Source organism: Euleptes europaea, chromosome 8 (assembly GCF_029931775.1).
Source record: "Euleptes europaea isolate rEulEur1 chromosome 8, rEulEur1.hap1, whole genome shotgun sequence".
Classification (NCBI taxonomy): Eukaryota; Metazoa; Chordata; class Lepidosauria; order Squamata; family Sphaerodactylidae; genus Euleptes; species Euleptes europaea.
The window spans coordinates 29,099,115-29,119,575 of record NC_079319.1 but is presented as its reverse complement, the minus strand read 5'-3'; the positions used below and the strand labels follow the sequence as shown (position 1 = coordinate 29,119,575).

The window sequence follows — 20,461 nt, the reverse complement described above, 5'->3', positions numbered from 1 at the left end:
CTTGTTGGAACTTACATTTTTTTGCAATGCGGGCACTTTGCCAAAGTGTTAAACCTTAGTTCCATCCACTGTAAAAAAAAAGGGGGGGGTGGAAAGAGAGAAAAAAGGAAGTTGAAAAAAATGCCAGTGTGAATATTTTACTTCATGTTAAATGTCACGGGATCACAGCAAAATATTTTGATTCTCATTTTCTTCCGTCACTGGGATGCCCTTTTGCACGCAATATCACCATACTTTGTGGTTTGGGATTTCCATACAAAACAATTTCCCATGACTTGCGAATTATGAGAATGTCTGAAATTACAAGCTCTGGTTACAGATGGTGGCTGCAGGAGCAATTTGATGTCATTTATTTGACTATTGCCCTCATTTTGAAATGAGGGAGGATCAGCCACTAAATGCATTGTTGGTAACTGGGCTGTTCATAATTTCTAGCTAGAAACTGCAAGTTTACTATTAGTGTAAAGATAATTTTAAAATATACAGACAATTTCAGATTTCAGTCGTGGGAAGTGGGGGGAATGCTACACTTAACTGATTTTTCCCTCCATTCTTTTATATCAGTTATTGCTATGTTTTAAAAATAAATAAAAGGCTGATTTAATTTCATTGTCTTACTGGCCTTTTTAATGTACTCCTGTAATCTACTTGTGGACTGCATATCAGACTACTGTAATGCACCGTACATAAGTCTCCCCTCAAAGTCTACATGTAAACACCATTTGATGCAGGATGCCACAGCTCAGTTAATATCAGCAGCTCTCCTATGCTCTGCCATTACAGCTTCACTCACCTGATCAGGGACTTCTGCAGGTACCACCCTGTCAATGTACGGGATCAACAACTGCCCATACACAAGCCTTTTCTGTTGTGGCCCCAACAACTATGCAAAACTGAATTATTCAGGAGGGCATTTTTACTAAGCACTATCTGTTGATGTATGTATTTTCTTACCACTTTTGCTATTAGAATATAAGATAAAAATTTAAAAAGCCACTAGACATGTAGAATCAGTGAGTTATCAGATACATTGCTATTCCTGAGGCGTAATCACATGTGGTTAGAAACAATGGGAGAGAAGCGATTGTACCCACTTGCCCTTCCTAAATTATGTCCCTACTTCTATAGCAGGATTGACCAAGCAGCTCTTAGTAATGTCAAGAATATTTCAAAGTTAATTTACTACTTGAAAGGATTAACCTGAATTTCTTGCTCTACCCAATCCCACCTAGTTCATAATAAGATAGGTTCCAGAAGCCAAAGAATCTCACCAGGTTTATATACCCAAGCAGGCTTCGGACTTGGGTTTTCAAAACACAAAAGCAACTTTGCACGTGGAATGGAGAGAAGCATGCTGTTCAAAGAAAAAGTAAAAAAATCCACTCATACTCAGTCTCTTGGATGCATCTCTTCAGATCCTGCACCCCAGGTACATAAGTGCCCCTTATTCAACATATACGCCCCTGTGATGATAGAGTTGGTTTAGTGAAGACAGATTGAGAAGAGCAGTTGTTTTCTTTGGGAAAGGGAGGGGGGACAGGAAGGGAAGAAAGAATGAGTCAAATCAAGAATGCTTGGATGTAAATATGCATCCATAACACTGCCAAGAGCACATGAGCACCATCTTGGCTCTATTTCTTTTGGCCATAGTGCTGATTCACAGCCCAAGTAGCTTCTTGGGGTGCCAAACTCAGGGGAGGAGAACAACATGGAAGGAAGCAGGGGCCTCCTCTTGTGTTGCTGTTGCCTCAGATCCATCCGGCCCCATTGGCAATATTGGGCTTCAATACTCAAAACTCTTATCCAAAATAATCCCAGAGACTTCTAGGGGAATACTGTAAGCATCAGAAGATAGATACTTTTGCACTAAATGCAACAACAAAGCTGTCCAGATAAGCTGGTGAAACAAAGTCTTCGTTCAAGAGCCAAAACTCATAATTCCAGATGGAGGTTTAAATGGAAAAACCTGAACAACAACGCAAGTCTCACACATCTAGCCAGATTCAGAAAACTCAGGGCTCAATTATCAATCTTGAAGGCTGTAAAACTATAGAGGGTTTTTTTCTACTGCAATTAAAATGAACTATACGAAGAGGAAATAAATCATACCTTTGGTATTTGGGGTAAGGGAGATTTTGAAGAGCTGCATAGACACTGAGGTACCCACTAGAATTAAGAGTTTCTTATCTTCCACTTGATTTACAGTAAGCCCTTTATCCACTTTGATGTCCATATGCTGGTGCTGCTTTCCTTTAGTTCCTTGGCTTGCCAACTTTATAAAGGCTTATTTAGTTCCCCACTGAAACTATGAAGTCAGTTCTAAGACAAGGAAAGCACTGTTTCTGGTTGAAACCATACCTGCAGTTCCTTTATCAAGATTATCCCCTCAAAAACTCCTGTCTGTGGTATTTTTCCAAGAGATTAGCCTCAGGAGGAGAGAATGACTGAAAAAGGTTATCAGAAGCTAAAAGCATGGAATAATTTTAGGAAAACATTTGGAATCATATACAATGTGAACTGCTTCAAACAAAAATCAGATTCTTAGATGAAACTTATTTATTATAAATTTGGGCCAACTGCATACCGCATCAATAAATGATTCCAAACCTTAGGATCAATTCTGGAAAATGATTATTTAAAAGAAAAGAAAAGTGATGGTTATTTTTAAAAGAAAAGGTTTGGTCCTGTGCGTGAAGCCTGTTGGCTGTCCTTACCAGGAATGTATTTCCACAGTGGCCACACACCACTCTAGTGCCTTCTGGCTGAACAGGTATTGCAGGCTGTGCAGGTTGCTCCTCTGGAATCAGCATAACTGGACCAAGATTAATGATGCGTCTGCTGTAAGAAGATGGGAAAAAGCTTTGAGTGGCTATTGGAAATTTAGATTTTTAAACAATGTTGATTCAGCAGCAGCTGCCACCACAGCACAAGAATCTTCATGGTGTGACTAAAGTAAAGCTATGGGCAGTCTGCTGCACCCACCATGCTGTGTCAGAATCCCAAAGGTGCCCGCAGGCTCAAAAGGTTTGGGCACTCCTGATCTATACTCCGCTCTAGTTTTTAATCATTTTAAAGATATTAACATTTTATTTAGTGTTTTAACCAAAATGTATCAATTTTATACCGCTGCAATGGGTAAGGCAATGTTAATTTTTTTAATTATATTTTTGGTCCAACGACCATAATAAATTGATTGACCCTGCTCTAGTGTGAAATCTTCTTTTCAACATCGGTTAGCACCATGGCCATTAGTTAATAAATTGTGGGGCCAAAAATGGTATTGGTTGGGGGAGGGGGGAATCCTGTACTTAACAGAGCTGTACTGTATCCCCAGTGCCTCAGTAAAGTGGAAACAAAGTGGAGGAGATGCCCCTTTGCATTTGTTTTGGTTGGGAGCTCAGCACACAACCCTACTTTTTCCCATTTATTAATATAACACCAGATTTACTAATGGCGGTGTGTGTATATATAAAAATCTGTACATAAATTATTTTTTACTTGAATGAATAATATCAAATTACTTTCTCATTTTGATTTACTGTAATTAAGCATATTTGAGGCTCACTTACAATGAAATTCTATGCAGAGTTACTTCATTCTAAGCCAACCTACAGCAGCCTAATGGGCTTAGGCTGCTGTAACTCAGCATAGGATTGCACCGTCAGTGGCTTTTTTGACAGGTGGTTCTTTAACTTTTATATATTAGGTTAAAGAATAAAATGAACATCAGACCAAAATAACTAAGAAACTTCAATATCCAGAAGTATTTGTGTAAAAACTGAGAAAAGAGAAGCATGACGGATTGTTCCAAGTTCTCTGATAATAACAATGCTGTAATAAAATTGTGCATTAAAGCAGGTTCCTATGGAAATACCGTTGCATGATGTTTGTAATAAATTAGTATTTCTCAGAACTTAAAGGGTTCTTTTAAAAAATCAGTGCAGAATATATTGAAGTCTATCAATATAAGTATTCCTCTGTCTAATTTGAATTATGAATATGGCAAGATAATTTTTTTTCTTCCCTAAAAGGACTGATTTGAATCTGCATAAGCTAGAAGACATAGTTTATATGAAACAAAATATCCAGAAAAGCCAGTCTTTCTTATATCATTCATTAGACATTTTTTGTGATAAAGGGAAACAAATAAAATGTAACTTTTACAACCCTTACCAGTTTGGTCTTGGACATCCTATTCTCCGTGATGTATCCTTACAGATAAGAAGACAATTACATGGACATCTAACATACTTTTTCCCTGAAGGAGGGTTTTTGATTGGCTACACAAAACAAGAAAAAGAAATTTCGTGTGTAATTTACTGACTGTTAAAGAATAAAAATACTGAAGTATTTGAACAATGCAACAGATATTGATAAAGCAACTCAAGGCTGTAGGCAACACAGGCTTGCTACAGTGGTTGTACAACTACATTAGTTCTTGATATTTTTATTTGATCTGTTTTTGTTGTGTTAGATCAATGAGTTGTGTGTTTTCTTCCTGCTCAAAAAGAACATGGGAGTCTTTATTTTTATCCTGCTGAGCTATGTTTTTTTCTTTCAATCTGAATGCTTTTTGTTATGCTAAACCACCTCCAAACATCTCGTCTTGAAAACCCTGTGGGGTCCTCATAAGTCAGCTGTGACTTCATGGCACACACAATAATTGGTGTTAGCTGTCTGGAAAGCCTTTGGTTGACAGGGTAATTTAAAATAAATGAATAAATGTGTCCGGCAAGGATCACATGTTCTTATTAACAGCCAAACGTAACTATCACTTTACCTCAAATATACTGGAAGTATTTCACTTAGGCTTCCCTTTCAAAATTCATTTCCCTTTAAAACACAAACGCCACATACATATCTGCCCTAACTTAATTTCCCTCTATGTCCTCCAAAGCCCTTTTGCACACTGACCCCAGAATACCAGCACCAGCTGTTTAGATCTTCAGTATTTTGTGAGATATGGAGTCTAACACATGTGGAGCAATTTTCACTGATCCTCTCCCCAGACAAGTACCCATAAGAGCGTGGGTGTCCTAGGCTAGCCCAATCTTGCCAAATCTCAGATGCTAAACAGGACCAGCCCTTGTTAGTGCTTGGATGGGAGATCACTTGGTGTAAGTCAGCTGTGACAGCACTTTCTACCATCACCACTTTAAGATGTAGTCGGGACAGCTGTTGGTTTTTGAGCCTCAGGGTAGAGGTTTGAGGTATGTTAAGCAACCACCCTGGGTGGTAAAAAGCATTCCAGATGACAAAAACTAGTATTCCTGTGAATGGAGAAAAAAAGAAGAAGAAGCTCCAAGGTAGATCAGTTTATTTGACCTTTTAGATCCCAACTCATTTTGCTATAAGCTTCATAAAGATGATCTAATAAAGTTAAAATAGGAAGAAAATAAGGATGCACCGGTAGGTAGGAGAAAAAAAAGAAGAACACGGTGCAAGGTAGAGCAGTTTGTTTATTCCTGAGAAGAAATAAAATGAATTCATCGTCTAATTACAAAAACCTCAGGACCCACCACCTTCATTAATATAATCCATATGAAATGGACTGGATTAGATATTTTCAGATATAACAATTTCCAGAAACCCTTTAATCCTATTTAAAACATATCAAGTACCTTGTACTGAGTCAGCCCATTGTTCCAACAAACTCAGGAAAGGGTGTGGGGAAAGTGCCTTGAGCCATTTTCAAGGATGCACTACAAATCCATCTTATTTGCCAGGGCTCCTAATGGGGTATAATCTGCAGGTATCTTCCGGTTATTTGGGATTTTATTTTAAACAGGAGTAGTTTTAATTATGGCTGGTAAGCCACCTGGAGCCACATGGAAAGGTGGGATATAAATATTTTAATTTATAAATAAATAATAAATTATCATTTCTAAGCAGCTCTCCAGTGTTTTCCCCAGAAACAGTTCCTGGCACCTGAAAATACTTTAGGTCTGGAAGCCGAAACAACCGTCAACACCAATTGGTTATTTGTTTTCAGTCACAAAGTTACCAGTGGATTGTCTTGCAGCAATAATCTTTCTCATTCTCCTCTACTGAGCACTCAGGCCGACTTACCACTCCCCAGACAGAAAGGACTTAACAAGGCATGTCACACAGCAGACAGCCAGTAAAACCATTTACCGTAGCTTCATTGCAATCTGTGCATTTGACAACATGCTGGTGAAGCTTCCCTTCCAAATTGATTAGTGATTGGCACACACGGCAATTGATTACGGGAACACCACTGGCATCTGGACTGGCTATGGCGGTATATGGAGGTGGGAGTTCCGCTGCAAAGAAAGAGTGAAAAGTAAATTGCATCAGAGCAAAAAAACAAAAACCCACACAAATGGTGGAAAATATTCTAGCCATAAGAGTAATGAAAGAAAAAGCACCAATAAGTTAGCTTTCACATGGGAAAAATACTAACCTAGCTCCTAACACAGCCTGCAAGTTAGCCTAACTGTCAAGTATGAATTCCTTCTAGGCAAGCACAGACCATCCCCAGAACTCAAGCCCTCCTGATACAGAATTATTTCCACAATCTGATGCATCTGAACTAAGGTGCAACGATGACTAATGTTGTGGTCCTGACTAGATCTGCCAACTTCCCAGCAGTATCTGCAAAAGAAACTGGGAACAAAATGCAAGCAGACTTAGCCAAATTGCTCTAAGACACAGCTAGTGACAACTCTCAGCAGGGCTGCAAGTATTACGCTCCTGATTAAAACATCTATCAACTGGATCTCATCTTATTCTCGCCTATTGGCCCTGAGATTAAATAGTAAATAGCAAATAAAATAATCTTGTTCAAGTTAAGCCTTGCTAAAACTGGGTTTCTGACACTACTTATAAATGTATTTCTTTGTGAAGCTAGCCTACCACATGCCGGGCATTTTTTATACTAAAGGAAACAGTTTTACACCTATATTCTGAAACACGGAGGGAGGACTGTACTATGACTTTTTACTGAACATCTGAGTATTTTATATTTGCAGATTTTTAAATATTTATAATTCTGCTATCAAGCCTCCATTTTGGCATATCTTTCCCATATTCATGCCAATAGCAGTTCCTCGCTGCCACATGACGTCCAGTCACACGATGCCCAGACATGAGTGTCAGGACACCTCTAAGACAAAGTCCAAGAGCCAGCAGAGAGAGGACAGAATCAGACATAACCCACCTTAATGTCATCACACTCAGTGGAAAGAACAGTAGACTCAGAAAGAAACCAAGCCTCCTCTCCTTTACCTGGCAAACAGATAACCAATCAGGAAGGGCCTCTCAGTAATTAATCAGAATATGTTTAATACACACAAGGTGATCACCCTAGGACTCAAGCTTAAGAACTCAGCAAATATTAGTATTTCTACTAAGGGCCTAACTACATGTTATGTTTCCCCCAGGGGTGTATCTAAATTGGCCTGAGGAGTTGCACACTTCCCATGGTCAGAATCAATCCCAAATTGTACTTGTGTTAAGACTGGGCTCATGCCCATAGGGTCCTTTGCTGTGCTCAATCATGACTTTGCTCTCACTTTCTCAGTAGTGTACTTAGGTGCTAGAACCTTGGTTAGTGTGTGCCTCTCCTATTTCCCCCTTGCCTTTACTTTTTGATAATTTGCTGACCTCCTGTTTAGATACTTGCTTTGGGAATTGGCCTAGAATCTGTATGGGTAGATAGATTTAACCTCTGCTTTACCCTCTCCTCCTACATCTTTGGCCTCTTGCCCATCCATCTTGAATGATGCATCTTGTACAGTGTATGTTTGTGTGTGTGACTTAGTACTGAGTATTGTTGCTGTATAACTGATAATATTAACTGCTTAAGTCCACAAACCCTTTTTGATTTCACTCTATCCAAGACTCTCTGTACTACTTCAAACTTGTGCAAGGAATTTTGTCAGCAATCCCTGGTAGCATTTGTGTGTGTACTTCTCCAGACTGGAATCCCTCCTTTAACCTAAACCAGCAGTTCCTCTTGCATAGGAATGAGGCAAAGGAAGGAAGATTTTTCTTACGTATACTCATGTCACCCTGAGAAACTTAGGCTGAATTGGAAATCGGGCCACATTCACACGCATATAAATCTATCAGACACATCTCACCACCAACACAAAGTATCAATGCAACTATATCTTTTTTTTTCTCCACCAAGCAGTACACCGTATGTGGTTTACAAAACTAGGCCATAAGAATGCAGGTAAATACAAAGATCCCATCACTAAGCAGGGAAACAATAGGATGTAAGAGAACAACCCCAATTACATTGCTTGTATTTCTGCTGTACAGATATAAGTGATTCAGAAAAAAACTTCCAAGATGTTTCCAGGCAAAAGTCATGCCTACAATTAGCAATCACTGGTCAAATCATGCCTCCCATGGAAGAATGAACACAACAAGCCCAGCAGAACCATTGCAGAACCTAGTAATCCCAGTAGAACCACAAGCCAACTTGCCAAGCCAAACAGAACCAAAATCAAGCAAGAGAATCTCTGCAGTGGAAACTCCAAGTGGGGGGGGGCACTTTTGCAAGCCCAACAGAACCAAATGCAATGTGCAGAAGCCCAGCAGAACCTAGAACCACTGTGGGAGTGCAAGCTCAACAGGACTAATGTCAAACCAAAGAAGAACAAATCCAAGCACTGAACTGTGAGCAACACTGTAAAAACCATGAAGGGAACACAAAGCAACTCTTGAAAAGAAAAAACTTACTGAAACTGTCAAAAGTAGCCTGGCAAGCTCATAGAAATCCCCTGAGATGGGGACCCAAAGCAACTTATATCATTATTTTCTCTTCCATTTTATCTTCACAACAACCCTGCGGGATAGATTAGGTTGAGTGTGTGTGACTGGCCCAAGGTCATCCAGCAAGCTTCTGTGACAGAGCAGGGATTCAAACCTGGGTCTCTGAGATCCTAGTCCAGTGATGGCGAACCTTTTAGAGACCGAGTGCCCAAACTGCAACCCCAAACCCACTTATTTATCACCAAGTGCCAACACGGCAAATTAACCTGAATACTGAGGTTTTCGTTTAGAAAAAACAACTCATACATTCACATATTTTGCATTAAAAGAAAAACACAATAACAGAGCTTTCAATGATACAAACAACTTTTTATTGAAAGGTAAAAGTTTGCATTTGGCATGCATCTCTCTAGGACTCATCCTCTGCTCAGCCACTGGACATTATTGTACATAAGTAAACAATTATACTGTGCCTGAACCTCCTCAAGTGCTTGAAACTGTCGACAATTCAGAGCACGAGCCATGATGTAATTCACCATTTTTGTGACATCTTTGAGGACATTGTCAATTTTTTTGAACAATTAATGTGATTTCTGCTGTTGTGTGCATGCTGATAATTTGTCTACCCTTGGCTCATACTTTGTAAATTTGAGAGCAACACATGCAGCACTCAGGTCATCTGTTAGCCTGTTTCTGGTGTCAGATTTGATATAATTCAAAGCTGAAAACAGCTGCTCACAAGCATAAGATGATCAAAACAAAGTAAGGAAAGCAATCCCAAGTGCTTTCATGGACTTAAAATTATTTGGCAGAGAATTCCACATTTTAAGGATTTCATTTTCAGAACTAACTGTGCTGTCCTTTGGCATCCCTTCTATCTTCTCAAGTGTTTCACGCAGGTCATAGAATTTATTTTTCCAGATAAAGCTTTCTTGAAATTCTATTAGCTCCATTTCCAGATTTTCTAAATCTAACCAGTGTAGGCAGGAAAGATAAAGTTCTTCAAAGTTGGCTTTATCTGGAGAAGTAAGAAAACACAGGGTTGTCTCCATCTTAGGGAACTGTAAAAATCTGTTACTAAAATTCACCTTTGCAGCTGCTACAATGCTAGAAAATTCCTTGTAGATTTCCTAATGGCGTGTAGGATTGTCTGCAAACGTTGTAGAATGTTCTAAATGCTTTTTTTGACGGGCGGGGCCCCAGACAAACTGAAGACGGGCGGGACCCTGACAAACAGCTGAGCTGCCTTGCAGCTCAGCTGAGAGGGGGCGTGGCAAGGTGCTCTGCCACAGCCACCCGGTCCAAACTGAAGACGGGTGGGGCACCCCGACAAACAGATGAGCTGCAGCCGCAGCTCAGCTGAGAGAGAGGGAGGGGCTTGCCCCGGGTGCAAGGAGAGGGAGGGCGCCAGCGCAGGCTTGGGGAGCATGGGCTTGGGGAGAAGGAGCAGCGCCCTCACCACGGCAACATGGCACAGCCCTAGGCAGACGCGACGGGTCCACGCGTGCCCACAGAGAGGGCTCGGCGTGCCGGCTGTGGCAGGCGTGCCATAGGTTCACCAACACGGTCCTAGTCCAACACTCTAACCACTACACCACACTGGCTCTCCGTCTTTGAGGGCTGAATCAGATACAACAGCCAAATTAGGCACATTCATGTATAAACTGCCCCAGAAAACTGCCAGCATAATGGAACTGGCAATTAACGAATGCCGAGCTCCATTTCAAAGAGATGAGAGAACCTGAGTTCATTCTGTAGGCCAGTGATCCTCAGTGTTGTGCCCATGCGCACCATGGCACCCACTTCCTTTTCCCCCAACGCAAAGAGACAACACTGGCTTTGCTCTACTTCAAAAGTGGAGATGATTCAGAAGAATCCACAAGGGGTCACATTTGTGTCTGCAGGGAACATCCATTTGGAAACAGCTATCTTATTCAAAGGAAGATGCTTCGTTTGGAAACTCCCATCATTTTATGAATGGCCCCAGGGCAACCATTCTGTGGTCAGCCATGCTACAACCCCATCTTGGCAGCCATTTTATGAGAACCATCTGTTCTCAAAATTCAAAAAATGCCCACAGGCTCAAAAAGGTTGGGTGAATTTGCTGTAGTTTTTCCACATAAACCCCTCCTCCCGTGTATGAATGTTAGCTTGAGTTTAAACTCAAGATTACTTTGGAAAACCAAAACAAATAATCTGCACCATTTAGTCCTGTTTAATTGCATTGCTTGCCTGGAATGCAGGATCTGCCACTGTGTGGTGAAAACATTGCCTTCTTCTTACAACAAGATTTAAGCAGATTAAAAACTGAAAAACTGGTTAACCGGCAATCATCTCTTGTCATGTTTTCAGTGCATTCCTATGTGAGGGATTGTAACTGAGCAGCTAAAAAATACTGAACTTTTAACAAACTTGACAGTTTCCCTTATCTCTATTTTTACATCTGAATAGCTGGCCTTGGGGTAAGCAGCAAAAAATCACAGCCAGCATTCGGTGAAGCATAAGTAACCTGGCTGCTTTCACATTAAAACAGGCAAACTGGTATTTCTGTAGTGGCTATTTGGGAATATGTGTCTTACTTCCATAACAGTAACATGTTTTAGGAACAGGAGCTCATGCTGTTACCATCCCAGCAGGATCATGTTCATTGAGGTCAAACAGGGACACCCAAAACTGTGTTGCACTTCCTACAATCACGTAACTATATTATCTTGTGATTAAATACAATCAAAAGAGTTTTCAGCTAAACATTAGGAATTATTTACTGACAATTACAGCAGATCCTCAGTAGGACATGCTTCTGGAGGTGGTGAGCTCTCCTTTGGGGGAGGGTTTAAGCAGAGGCTAGAGCAGTAGTTCTCAACCTTTTTTGAGTCGCGACCCCCTTTTACAATTGCCAAGTAACCTGCGACCCTTGTCACATTTGCATAAATTTGCATAAATGACATTTTCAATAGGATAAAGAAAACACATTTGTTTTTTTGGCAGTCCAGGGTATCCATATATATAATTACTTTAAAGTTTAAAGTTTAAACCAAACAAGCAAACGGTACTACCACCTGTTGTGCAGCGGATGTGACTGTGTGGCGCGGCAACCTTTCCTGGCACAGAGGAAAGAGTGCCTCTGAGCATGCACTGCGTTCCTTGTCCTCCCCTCTCTTCCCAAAAACTCTTCCAAGCAGGCCGGGGCTCTCACGAGGAAACCCCCTCTCTTGTGACTGGGACACTGCTTGTGCACCGAACTGCAGTTATCCCTCAAAGCGGAGCTCTGTTTAATCACCTCATGAGAGCGAAGGGCCAGGAAAAAGCCGAGGGCTGCTTATCCCACTCAGACTTGTCATGCCTTTTTCTCCCCTCCACCAGTCACCGCTCCTTCTGCGCCTCACTGAACCTGCGTGCTCAAGGGGGAAATCCCGAACTGCACCTCGACTCTCCCCCTTGGCCTTGCCAGAGCAGAACGGATGACTCAGGACAGAAAAGTGAAGCCACACTACAGACATGCGCACTTGGATTCCAGGGTGAAGCTCCCGCCCCACCCGAGTGCAGCTAAAAGTAAAAACAATGTGGCTGTAGTGGCCTCAAGGGGGATCGCCCTCTTCTCCTCCGAGACCTGAACTGGCCGAGCCAGGGGAGCTTCCTCGGCCTCCCACACATCCTGCAGCATCATCCGCCCGGCGCAGGTGCGACCGTGCCCAGGGCTGGCCCGCCCACCTCTCAGCTGGGCAGCGGGGCTACAGCTGGTGTGCGGCGGCATGCCGCCGCGTCTCTGCAGTCCGGCTCCTTCTGGCTGTCGGCCGGCCAGTTCCTCACCTCTCTGCTTGGGGTCTTCCCTGCCCTCGCGGACCAATCAGGGTTACAGGGCGTCTGGGTTAGTCCTGGACAGCCCGGGATGGGGGCTGTCCCAGGACAGTGGCGGCGACCCCCCAGAAAACACTTCGCGACCCCCTTGGGGGTCCCGACCCTCAGGTTGAGAACCACTGGGCTAGAGGGTTAGATGGCTGATTCTGTGAACTTAGGCAGATCATCAGTGGAGGGCAGGAAGGGATGAGTCAGCACTCAGCTCTTGTGGCTCTTTCTTACATTCCCAAGGTAATGCGGATTGCCACTTTGGGGTCAGGAAGGAATTTTCCTCCAGGCCAGATGGGCCAGGGATCCTGGAGGTTTTTTGCTTTCCTCTGGGCACAAAGTAGGGGTCATTGGGGGAGTGAAGGGGGGAGGTAGTTGTGAATTTCCTACGTTGTGCAGGGGGTTGGACTAGATGACCCTTGAGGTCCCTCCCAGCTCTATGCTTCTATGGTCTGAAGCACTCTGAGAAGGGAAGATGCAAGCCGGATTCTGCAAGGTTTACATAAAGAAGCAGTATGTAGTTAGGTCATGTCTTTTTCTTTGATTTTTTCACTTTAGCACTCTGAGATGAGACTGAGGGGTGGCTGGCTAGCACCTTAATGCTTGGTCCCCAAAGTACCTGGGACACCTGCACTACAAGAAGGCACAGGGAGGAATTCATTAGCCTCTTTGTACGAGGTCTAAGTATTGAGCCCAAACTTTCAAAACTTTTTATCTTCCCCAGTTTGAAAATTGAGCCAGACAATCCAAAAGCTGTTGGACCCATTGAAAATAATTTGATTGACAACCACAGGAAATCATTTAGCCTGCAGTTTGTCCATATATACATAAATATAACAAGTGCCACCCTTTACTACTGAAAGTAAAAGACTTTTTTTTACTTATAACTGGTAGTTCAGTAAATAATTAGTAGTAGGGTAGTAGCTACTAATTGTAAGGTAGACACTGACAGTTACTCTAGTCTAAGCCCATTGAAATCAATGGAGTGTGTTTTCTAAGAATTGTTTGCTGATGCTGCTCTAAAGTCTTCCTTCTTATCAGGCTCTTCCTTGACTTGCTCTGTATCTTGAAGACATTGGTACCTGTATGGAGCTAGTGACTTCTTCCCAGTCAGGACTGCTCACTGAAGACACTGATATATCATCAAGGTTCTGCACCTGAAAGAATCCACCTATTCCTGAACTGATCCCTCTCAGGTTTCGCTTCTAGATCACAACCTTCTTAGTTCAGATAGCTCTTCCTGTGTTATCTTTCATTCCCTTCTATTGCTTCTACCAGGAACCACTGAATCTTCCTATTCATATTCCTTCAGTCATTCACCAACTCACCCTGGCTTCTTCTGACTATGCTTCGCTGGCCTTTTATTCTCTCCCACCAGAACCTTCAGCTAATCACAGCTCATTGTGTATCATCCCCTCATCCCATTGATTCGAAGCTAAAGGCCAATGGAGGAGCTTAGATCATCCACTAACAGACCAATCCTAAACTTGACTCATTAGAAGGGTTGCCATGGACTAGCAACCAGCCAGAGACCTGGGGGTGGGGACATGGGGGGGGGGCATTGGTGATGGTGTGACATCACTCCCAGGAAAACCAAGAAGTGACCTCTCTAGGAATGCCAGAAATTTTACAGTACAACCATGAGCTTCCTGAGATTCCTAGAGACTACTGATGTCACTTTCAAGTCTTCCCTGGAAGTGATGTCATGCCATCAACCTGATGGTCTCCCACTTCTGATTGGAGCAATGGCAAAAAACAAGAGGCAGGGCATCTCCTACTCCTGCTGGGGGGCTGGCAAACCTAATTAGAAGTCATGCATTTTGAATCCATCTGTCCCATATAAATGAGAGACTCTCTGAAAACCTCATAGAGAAAACCACTCCCTTTGACAACTGTAACTAAGCATCAGCTCCACTGCTTGGCAGGCTGCCTAGAGACCTGTACACCTTGTAGCTTTACCTCTTCCACAGATGCAAAATCATCTCATATTACTCTCATAATTTCACAGTTTCTTTAATATTAAATGTTACCTTTTTATATAGAACGATTATTCATACTCTTTAGGAATATTTGATAATTTTCCACATACGATTTCAGCTGTCCTTCATAATCCTGTATGCTTTGTAGATTCTTGTATCTTTGCTGGATATTCCTGTATCATTTTTTAATATCAGTTACTAATGCACTGAAACCATTATATCATGATGGTACAGTATATACTCTCTGCCACTTGTTGCAGCTGCGGATAGTTAAAAGCAATGACAGTAAGTTGCTCTTCTGAGCACTGTTAACCCATTGTGGCACCTGCCCTATGTTTCAGGAAAATGGGTAGGACTGTTGCTAGATAAGGCTGGTGGTTCTCACCTTGAAACAGGAGCTTCCAAAGGAACAGGTGAGCTGTGAGCCTCCCTGAGACAGAAGTAAATGTGGCTGTTTTGGATGATAGTAATTGCAAATGTGGCTGTCCGAGAGCCACAAAGCGAGTACCACTGGTTAAAAGCCTCCTATCCACCATGTAAAAAAAGGCAACAATTTTGGAGGAGAATACATAAAGAAATTCAAGTCATGCTGCAGGTCAATTTCGAGTTAGATCTTAAACACATGTTGTTGGGTATAATACCCCCAGGTGAACACAATTAATAAAGAGCTCTTTCAATATGTGACTACTGCTGCCAGAATCTTACATGCAACCTATTGGAAATCCAGTACGATTCCAGACATTGCAGAGTGGACCAATAAACTATTTGATTTTGCTTTGATGTCCAAATTAACACATTTGATGAAAATGAAAACAATAGACGATTTTAAGATAAAATGGCAGCCACTATATGATCATTACTCACATGCCCTAAACCTTTTGGTTCTTTAGTGTGTAAAAATGAAGAATGTTAAACTAGTATTCAGCATTAGAAATTTGTAATCTTAGTTTTACCTATGATGAAATGTATATGTAATATACTGAAGCTCGGACACAGTTATGGTTTTTTTTTTACTTCCACCTTTCCCCCTTTTCTTCTTTATGTACCCCTTTATATAAAATAATTTTGTTTTTGTTTTTTAAAAGTCAGCCTCCTATCCATTCATTACAATACCTCACAATATACACAGGAATACTTAGATGCAGGACGATACATGACTTTCAGCGGTCTCTGTCTGCATAAAGAACACGTGGACAAGTCCTTCCTTATGAGAAGGAAGACCCCATTACACTAGCAGCAGCACTTGAAAAGGATACTTGACTGAACCCAGGTTGGCATCTATATGCCAGCACCAACACACATCCATTAAAGTAATTAGCAATCTCATTACTGGGGAGTACAAAGACTTCTGCAATCAAGGCCACTAGAAACATTCACAACTGAAGAGAATTCCAAATGCCTGCAGAAAACACGGCCTTGACAAGAGCACTTCAGTATGGGCAGGAGAAAAAAAAATCAAAAAAAGCGTTTTTTTGTTCTTGGGTTTTTGTAAAGAAAAATCCCAACAATCCTGCACTCACTATACCTGTACCATGTTTCAAAGTTTCTGTTTTGTATATTATTAGCAATTTAGATCGATACTTTAATAATACCAGAATGTACTAAAAGGCTACTGAGTACTGTCTAGGAAGGAAAGAGCTTCTGTTTTCAGTACTGCTGGTAAAACATGTAGGCTAAGAGTTGCACATAGATCAGCTAACGTATAAAGCCCCCAAGCAGGAGTTACATGAGGCAATGAAATGCAGAACAACCCTAGTCTTAGAGCTAGTATCAAACCAGGGCTGTTACCGCACTAGGTATTCCCAGCGATGTATTAAGAGTTTGGAAATGTTATAAAAAATACTGTTTTCTATGTATTCCCACCGATGTATTAAGAGTTTGAAACTGTTATTAAAAATACTATTCACACTTTGTTTGGCCCCTTTAGCTGTGAAGACGTCTTCCAACCATTTTTTAATCGTGGCATCCAAAAACCCTTTTAAAGCGATGTTTTTTATAACATTTCCAAACTCTTGATACATCGCTGGGAATATCTAGTGCGGTAACAGCCCAGGAAAGCCAGAAAACAGCTCTAGCCAGTGTGGTAGAGACGGTGAACCACTGAAATTGGGTGTAGCCAGGCTTTGGATCAAATCTGTGCTTACTCACAAAACTCATGGGATGATCCTTGGCCAGTTGCAGGGATGGTTCAGATACAACACTCATCCATTTGCCTGTACACTCTTTCCTTCCCTCACACACTGATAGTCAACTGGTAACTTCCAACTTAACATAAACCATAATTTGCTATCGCATCAAAACCAGCAAACCATGGTTTGAAGGTCGTTTACAATGGTTTGGAGGGAAACCACAAACCATAGCACACCCAAGCTAACTCGATTTGCAAAGCTCCACTGCCTCTAAGGAATTCACATTTGCTCAAGTTTCCTTACTTGTATGTCAGAGACAGCTCCACATGCTCACTTGACTATGCATGTAAAGCTTTATCCCTCCTATTAGCAAGAACTGGGAAGGCCTTCTGAACACTGCACACTCATTACATATGAATCTGATGAGCATGGCTGTGTGTACAAAGGATGATAGTATACTATTCCACTGATCAACTCTGCCAATGTAGATGATCTCTTATACTCACATTTTCACATTAAGAACATGAGCATTGCTATTGTTCTATTCTCCAGTTACGCACATTTACTCTTTAGGACATTTCCTCTTTATCATAACAAAATAAACAACCAGTCCTTGTTCTTTAAAGTCTTGTGCTCTTAGCTATCTCTAAGCAGACAAAGACATGTACAAAGACTCACCAGCTGCAATGAGGAGATGTTTTAGTTTTTAGTTACTTTGTGTTTCTGGGGAGGAATCTGGGAAAGACGGATGAATATAGGACATTGAGCAGAACCTAATCATAAAGCAACACTGGAAAGATGTATACCCACCAAGATAAATGCTTTACTTAGTTGTGAATTAATGAATGTGAATTAGTGCCTAGATTAATTGATTAGTATACAAAACTCATTAAAGCTTACAATGGGAAATGTTTGTTGGCCCTGGTTAGTATTTGGATGGGGGACCACCAAGGAATACCAGGGTTGCTGTGCAGAGGAAGGCACTGGCAAACCACCTCTGTTAGTCTCTTGCCATGAAAACCCCAAAAAGGGGTCGCCATAAGTCGGCTGCGACTTGGCGGCACTTTACACACACACACACACAAGATACTTATAGGTTGGGATATGACGTCACCCCATGGGTCAGGAATGCACAGGGGACCTTTACCTTTTATAAGGTACTACTGGACTTGAATTCTGTTCTGCTACTATGAACAATGACAGCTACTGACCAGAAACAATTAGTATGTTTCACTCTACCAAATATAAGAAAAAAGTGATGTAAATCAAGGATTTAAATTGGTCCTTTAAAAAAAATCAGTCCACTCTGTTTGCCTCAACAACTTAGTTTAACCATGGTTGGATTTAACACCACTTCTAATTGAAAAAGCAAAATTACCTTTTGAGTCCCAACAAGTCAATTGAACTTTATGAACTGGCTGTTTCGAGTCTGCTTGGCAGTTTCAAAACAATCTATTAAATTAAAAAAAAGAAACAAAACACTTCTGTTCAAGTCAGAGCCTGAACACGATTGCCAATAACATGACCCTTCTTGTCATAAACTACTTGTTGTTCTGGAACCACAGATCTAAAATACAGCTAATATTAGGCATGGCCTGTTTATGAGGCCTAAGAGTCCACCAGGTATTCAAACCTTTTTTTGCCCATATTACAGTGAGGACTTAGCCCATCCTAGTCCTCAGTGACATGGCCAGAAACAGCAGAGTTTCAGCAAAAGGCAAAGTAGATTTAGATCTCTATGGCAGTCAGATGCATCACTCACAGAGTGACGAGGGCTATTGGTCCTTACAAACGAACCTGTTGGGATTATGTGAGACACTAATAAGCTGAAGTTTCAGGAGCACACGCAGAGTGATTTCCAACCAGAACCAATCAACCCACAGACCTCTAGGAATGGGAGTGTTTCCAGATCAGAGGGCAGAATGGCCAAGGCGGCTCGAGCTGTGTCCAGTCCTGTTTAGGAATTAACCCTGCCTTCATTTGTACCTTGGTAAACAGTAGCATACATGTTAGCCTTCACAGTAAATTCTGCTTAACGTGTGTAGTACAAACCAATCTTCCCTCTCCAACGAAAAGATGGTTTTTTAAGTAATAAGAGGGACCTATTTGTCTGAAATCCACAGGAGACCCCCCCCAAAAAAGTCTGATTGTTAGGGCGTCCTAGGGACTGAGCCCCCCCTTCTCTCACACACACTCTCACACACACACAAGTAAGTCCCGATTCAGCAGAATTGGAGGAGGGGGAAAATAAGAAGCCAGCGCAGAGTTAAATCCCCGGAGCTCAAACCTTCCTTCAAGGACACGAGAGAGCCATGTGCACAGCAAATGCTCGCCCTCCCCCCCCCCCATTTCAGCAAAAGCCACACACCCCCTATGAACCAGGGGTGTGAAAGACTGCATGATTGATTATTTCCCTGCCATTAACAATGCACACTTATGGCTGCTGGGGTGGGGGGGAGACACACACTGCAAACTCCCCACCACCACACACACACACTTTCTCCTCTTTCTAAGACACCGGGGAAAACCCCTGCAATGGCATAAAATCCTCTAAAGTGGCTACCCTCAAGACACCAACAATACCCCCCACCCCTCCCCACAATCCGTCCTCCTTCTCCCAGCTGAAGTTGGAAACGATAGCCAAGAGGCGATACCGGCCAAAACGGGGGCGGGGGCGGGGGGTGTATAACCTCACCTCTAGGGCTGCCTTCTGGAAAATACGGCGGGGCCGTAGGCGTGACATTGCCCGAGCCGGGGGCTGACAGCAGAGGGGAGCGCTCGTCCACCCCATCCGCAGCCATGACTACTGCAGCAGGGAGCGGGCAGGAGCCGGCGAGCGAGGAGTCCCCCCGTCCACGCGCGCGCACAGACTCCCACAATGCGCGGGTCACAAGGCAGCAACGAGCGGGGGAGGGGAGAAAGGAAGAGGGGCGGGGGGAGTCAGAGAAGGGGGGGGATGGGAAAGGCTCGCCGAGGCTCTCTCCAAGGTACAAGTTGATCAATGGAGCGGGGCGGGGAGGGGCGCCAAGGAAGTGCTTCCTGCTCGGGGCAACCTCTGCAAAAGTTGAGCCGGGGAGGGAGGGAGGGGGGGGGGCGGAATGCCTTATATTGGTAGACTTTAAATAGCGTGTTTAGAGAGAGATGTAGAAAAGGGCAAGAGTCCAGTAGCACCTTAAAGGCTAACAAAAATATTTGTTAATATTTTTATTAATGATATTAAAAATTAATATTATTATTAATATTATTATTAATAATAATATTTTTCTGTTGATATTAACAGAAAAGAAGCTTCAGCCAACATTGGTTCCCTAAGCAGTTTTGGGTTTTTTTTGCCATCAAATCAAATTTGACTTATGGCGACTAGGGTTGCCAGCTCCTGGTTGGGAAATACCTGGAGATTTTGGGAGTGGAGCCTGAGGAGGGTGGGGTTTGGAGAGGGGAGGGACTTCAATGCCATAGAATCTGGTTGCCAACGCAGCAATTTTCTTCAGGGGAACTGATTTCTATTGCCTGGAGATAATTTGTAATAGTGGGAGATCTCCAGCTACCACCTGGAGGCTGGCAACTGTAATGGCAACCCTGGTGGGGTTTTCAAAGCAAGAGATATTCAGAGGTGGTTTGCCATTGCCTGCCTTTGTGTCATGACCCTGGTATTTATCGGAGGTCTCCCTTCCAAATACTTGCCAGGGTCGACCTTGCTTAGCTTCTCAGATCCGACCAGATCAGGCTAGCCTGGGCTATCCAGGTCAGGGCCCCTATCCA

General features: G+C 42.4%; 1 protein-coding gene across 1 annotated transcript in view; it reads right to left on the bottom strand.

The window, feature by feature from the left end:
- PIP4P2 (phosphatidylinositol-4,5-bisphosphate 4-phosphatase 2) overlaps positions 1-19,500 on the bottom strand; it is a 28,120-nt gene extending 8,620 nt beyond the window's left edge. Inside the window, exons 1-5 of the mRNA XM_056854396.1 lie at positions 19,395-19,500; positions 6,136-6,284; positions 4,174-4,280; positions 2,715-2,838; positions 16-68 (exon numbers count right to left, since the gene is read on the bottom strand). Of these exons, the coding sequence (XP_056710374.1) occupies positions 16-68; positions 2,715-2,838; positions 4,174-4,280; positions 6,136-6,284; positions 19,395-19,500 (539 nt within the window). The remainder of the gene's footprint in view (positions 1-15; positions 69-2,714; positions 2,839-4,173; positions 4,281-6,135; positions 6,285-19,394) is intronic.
- Between the last annotated feature and the right edge of the window lie 961 nt (positions 19,501-20,461).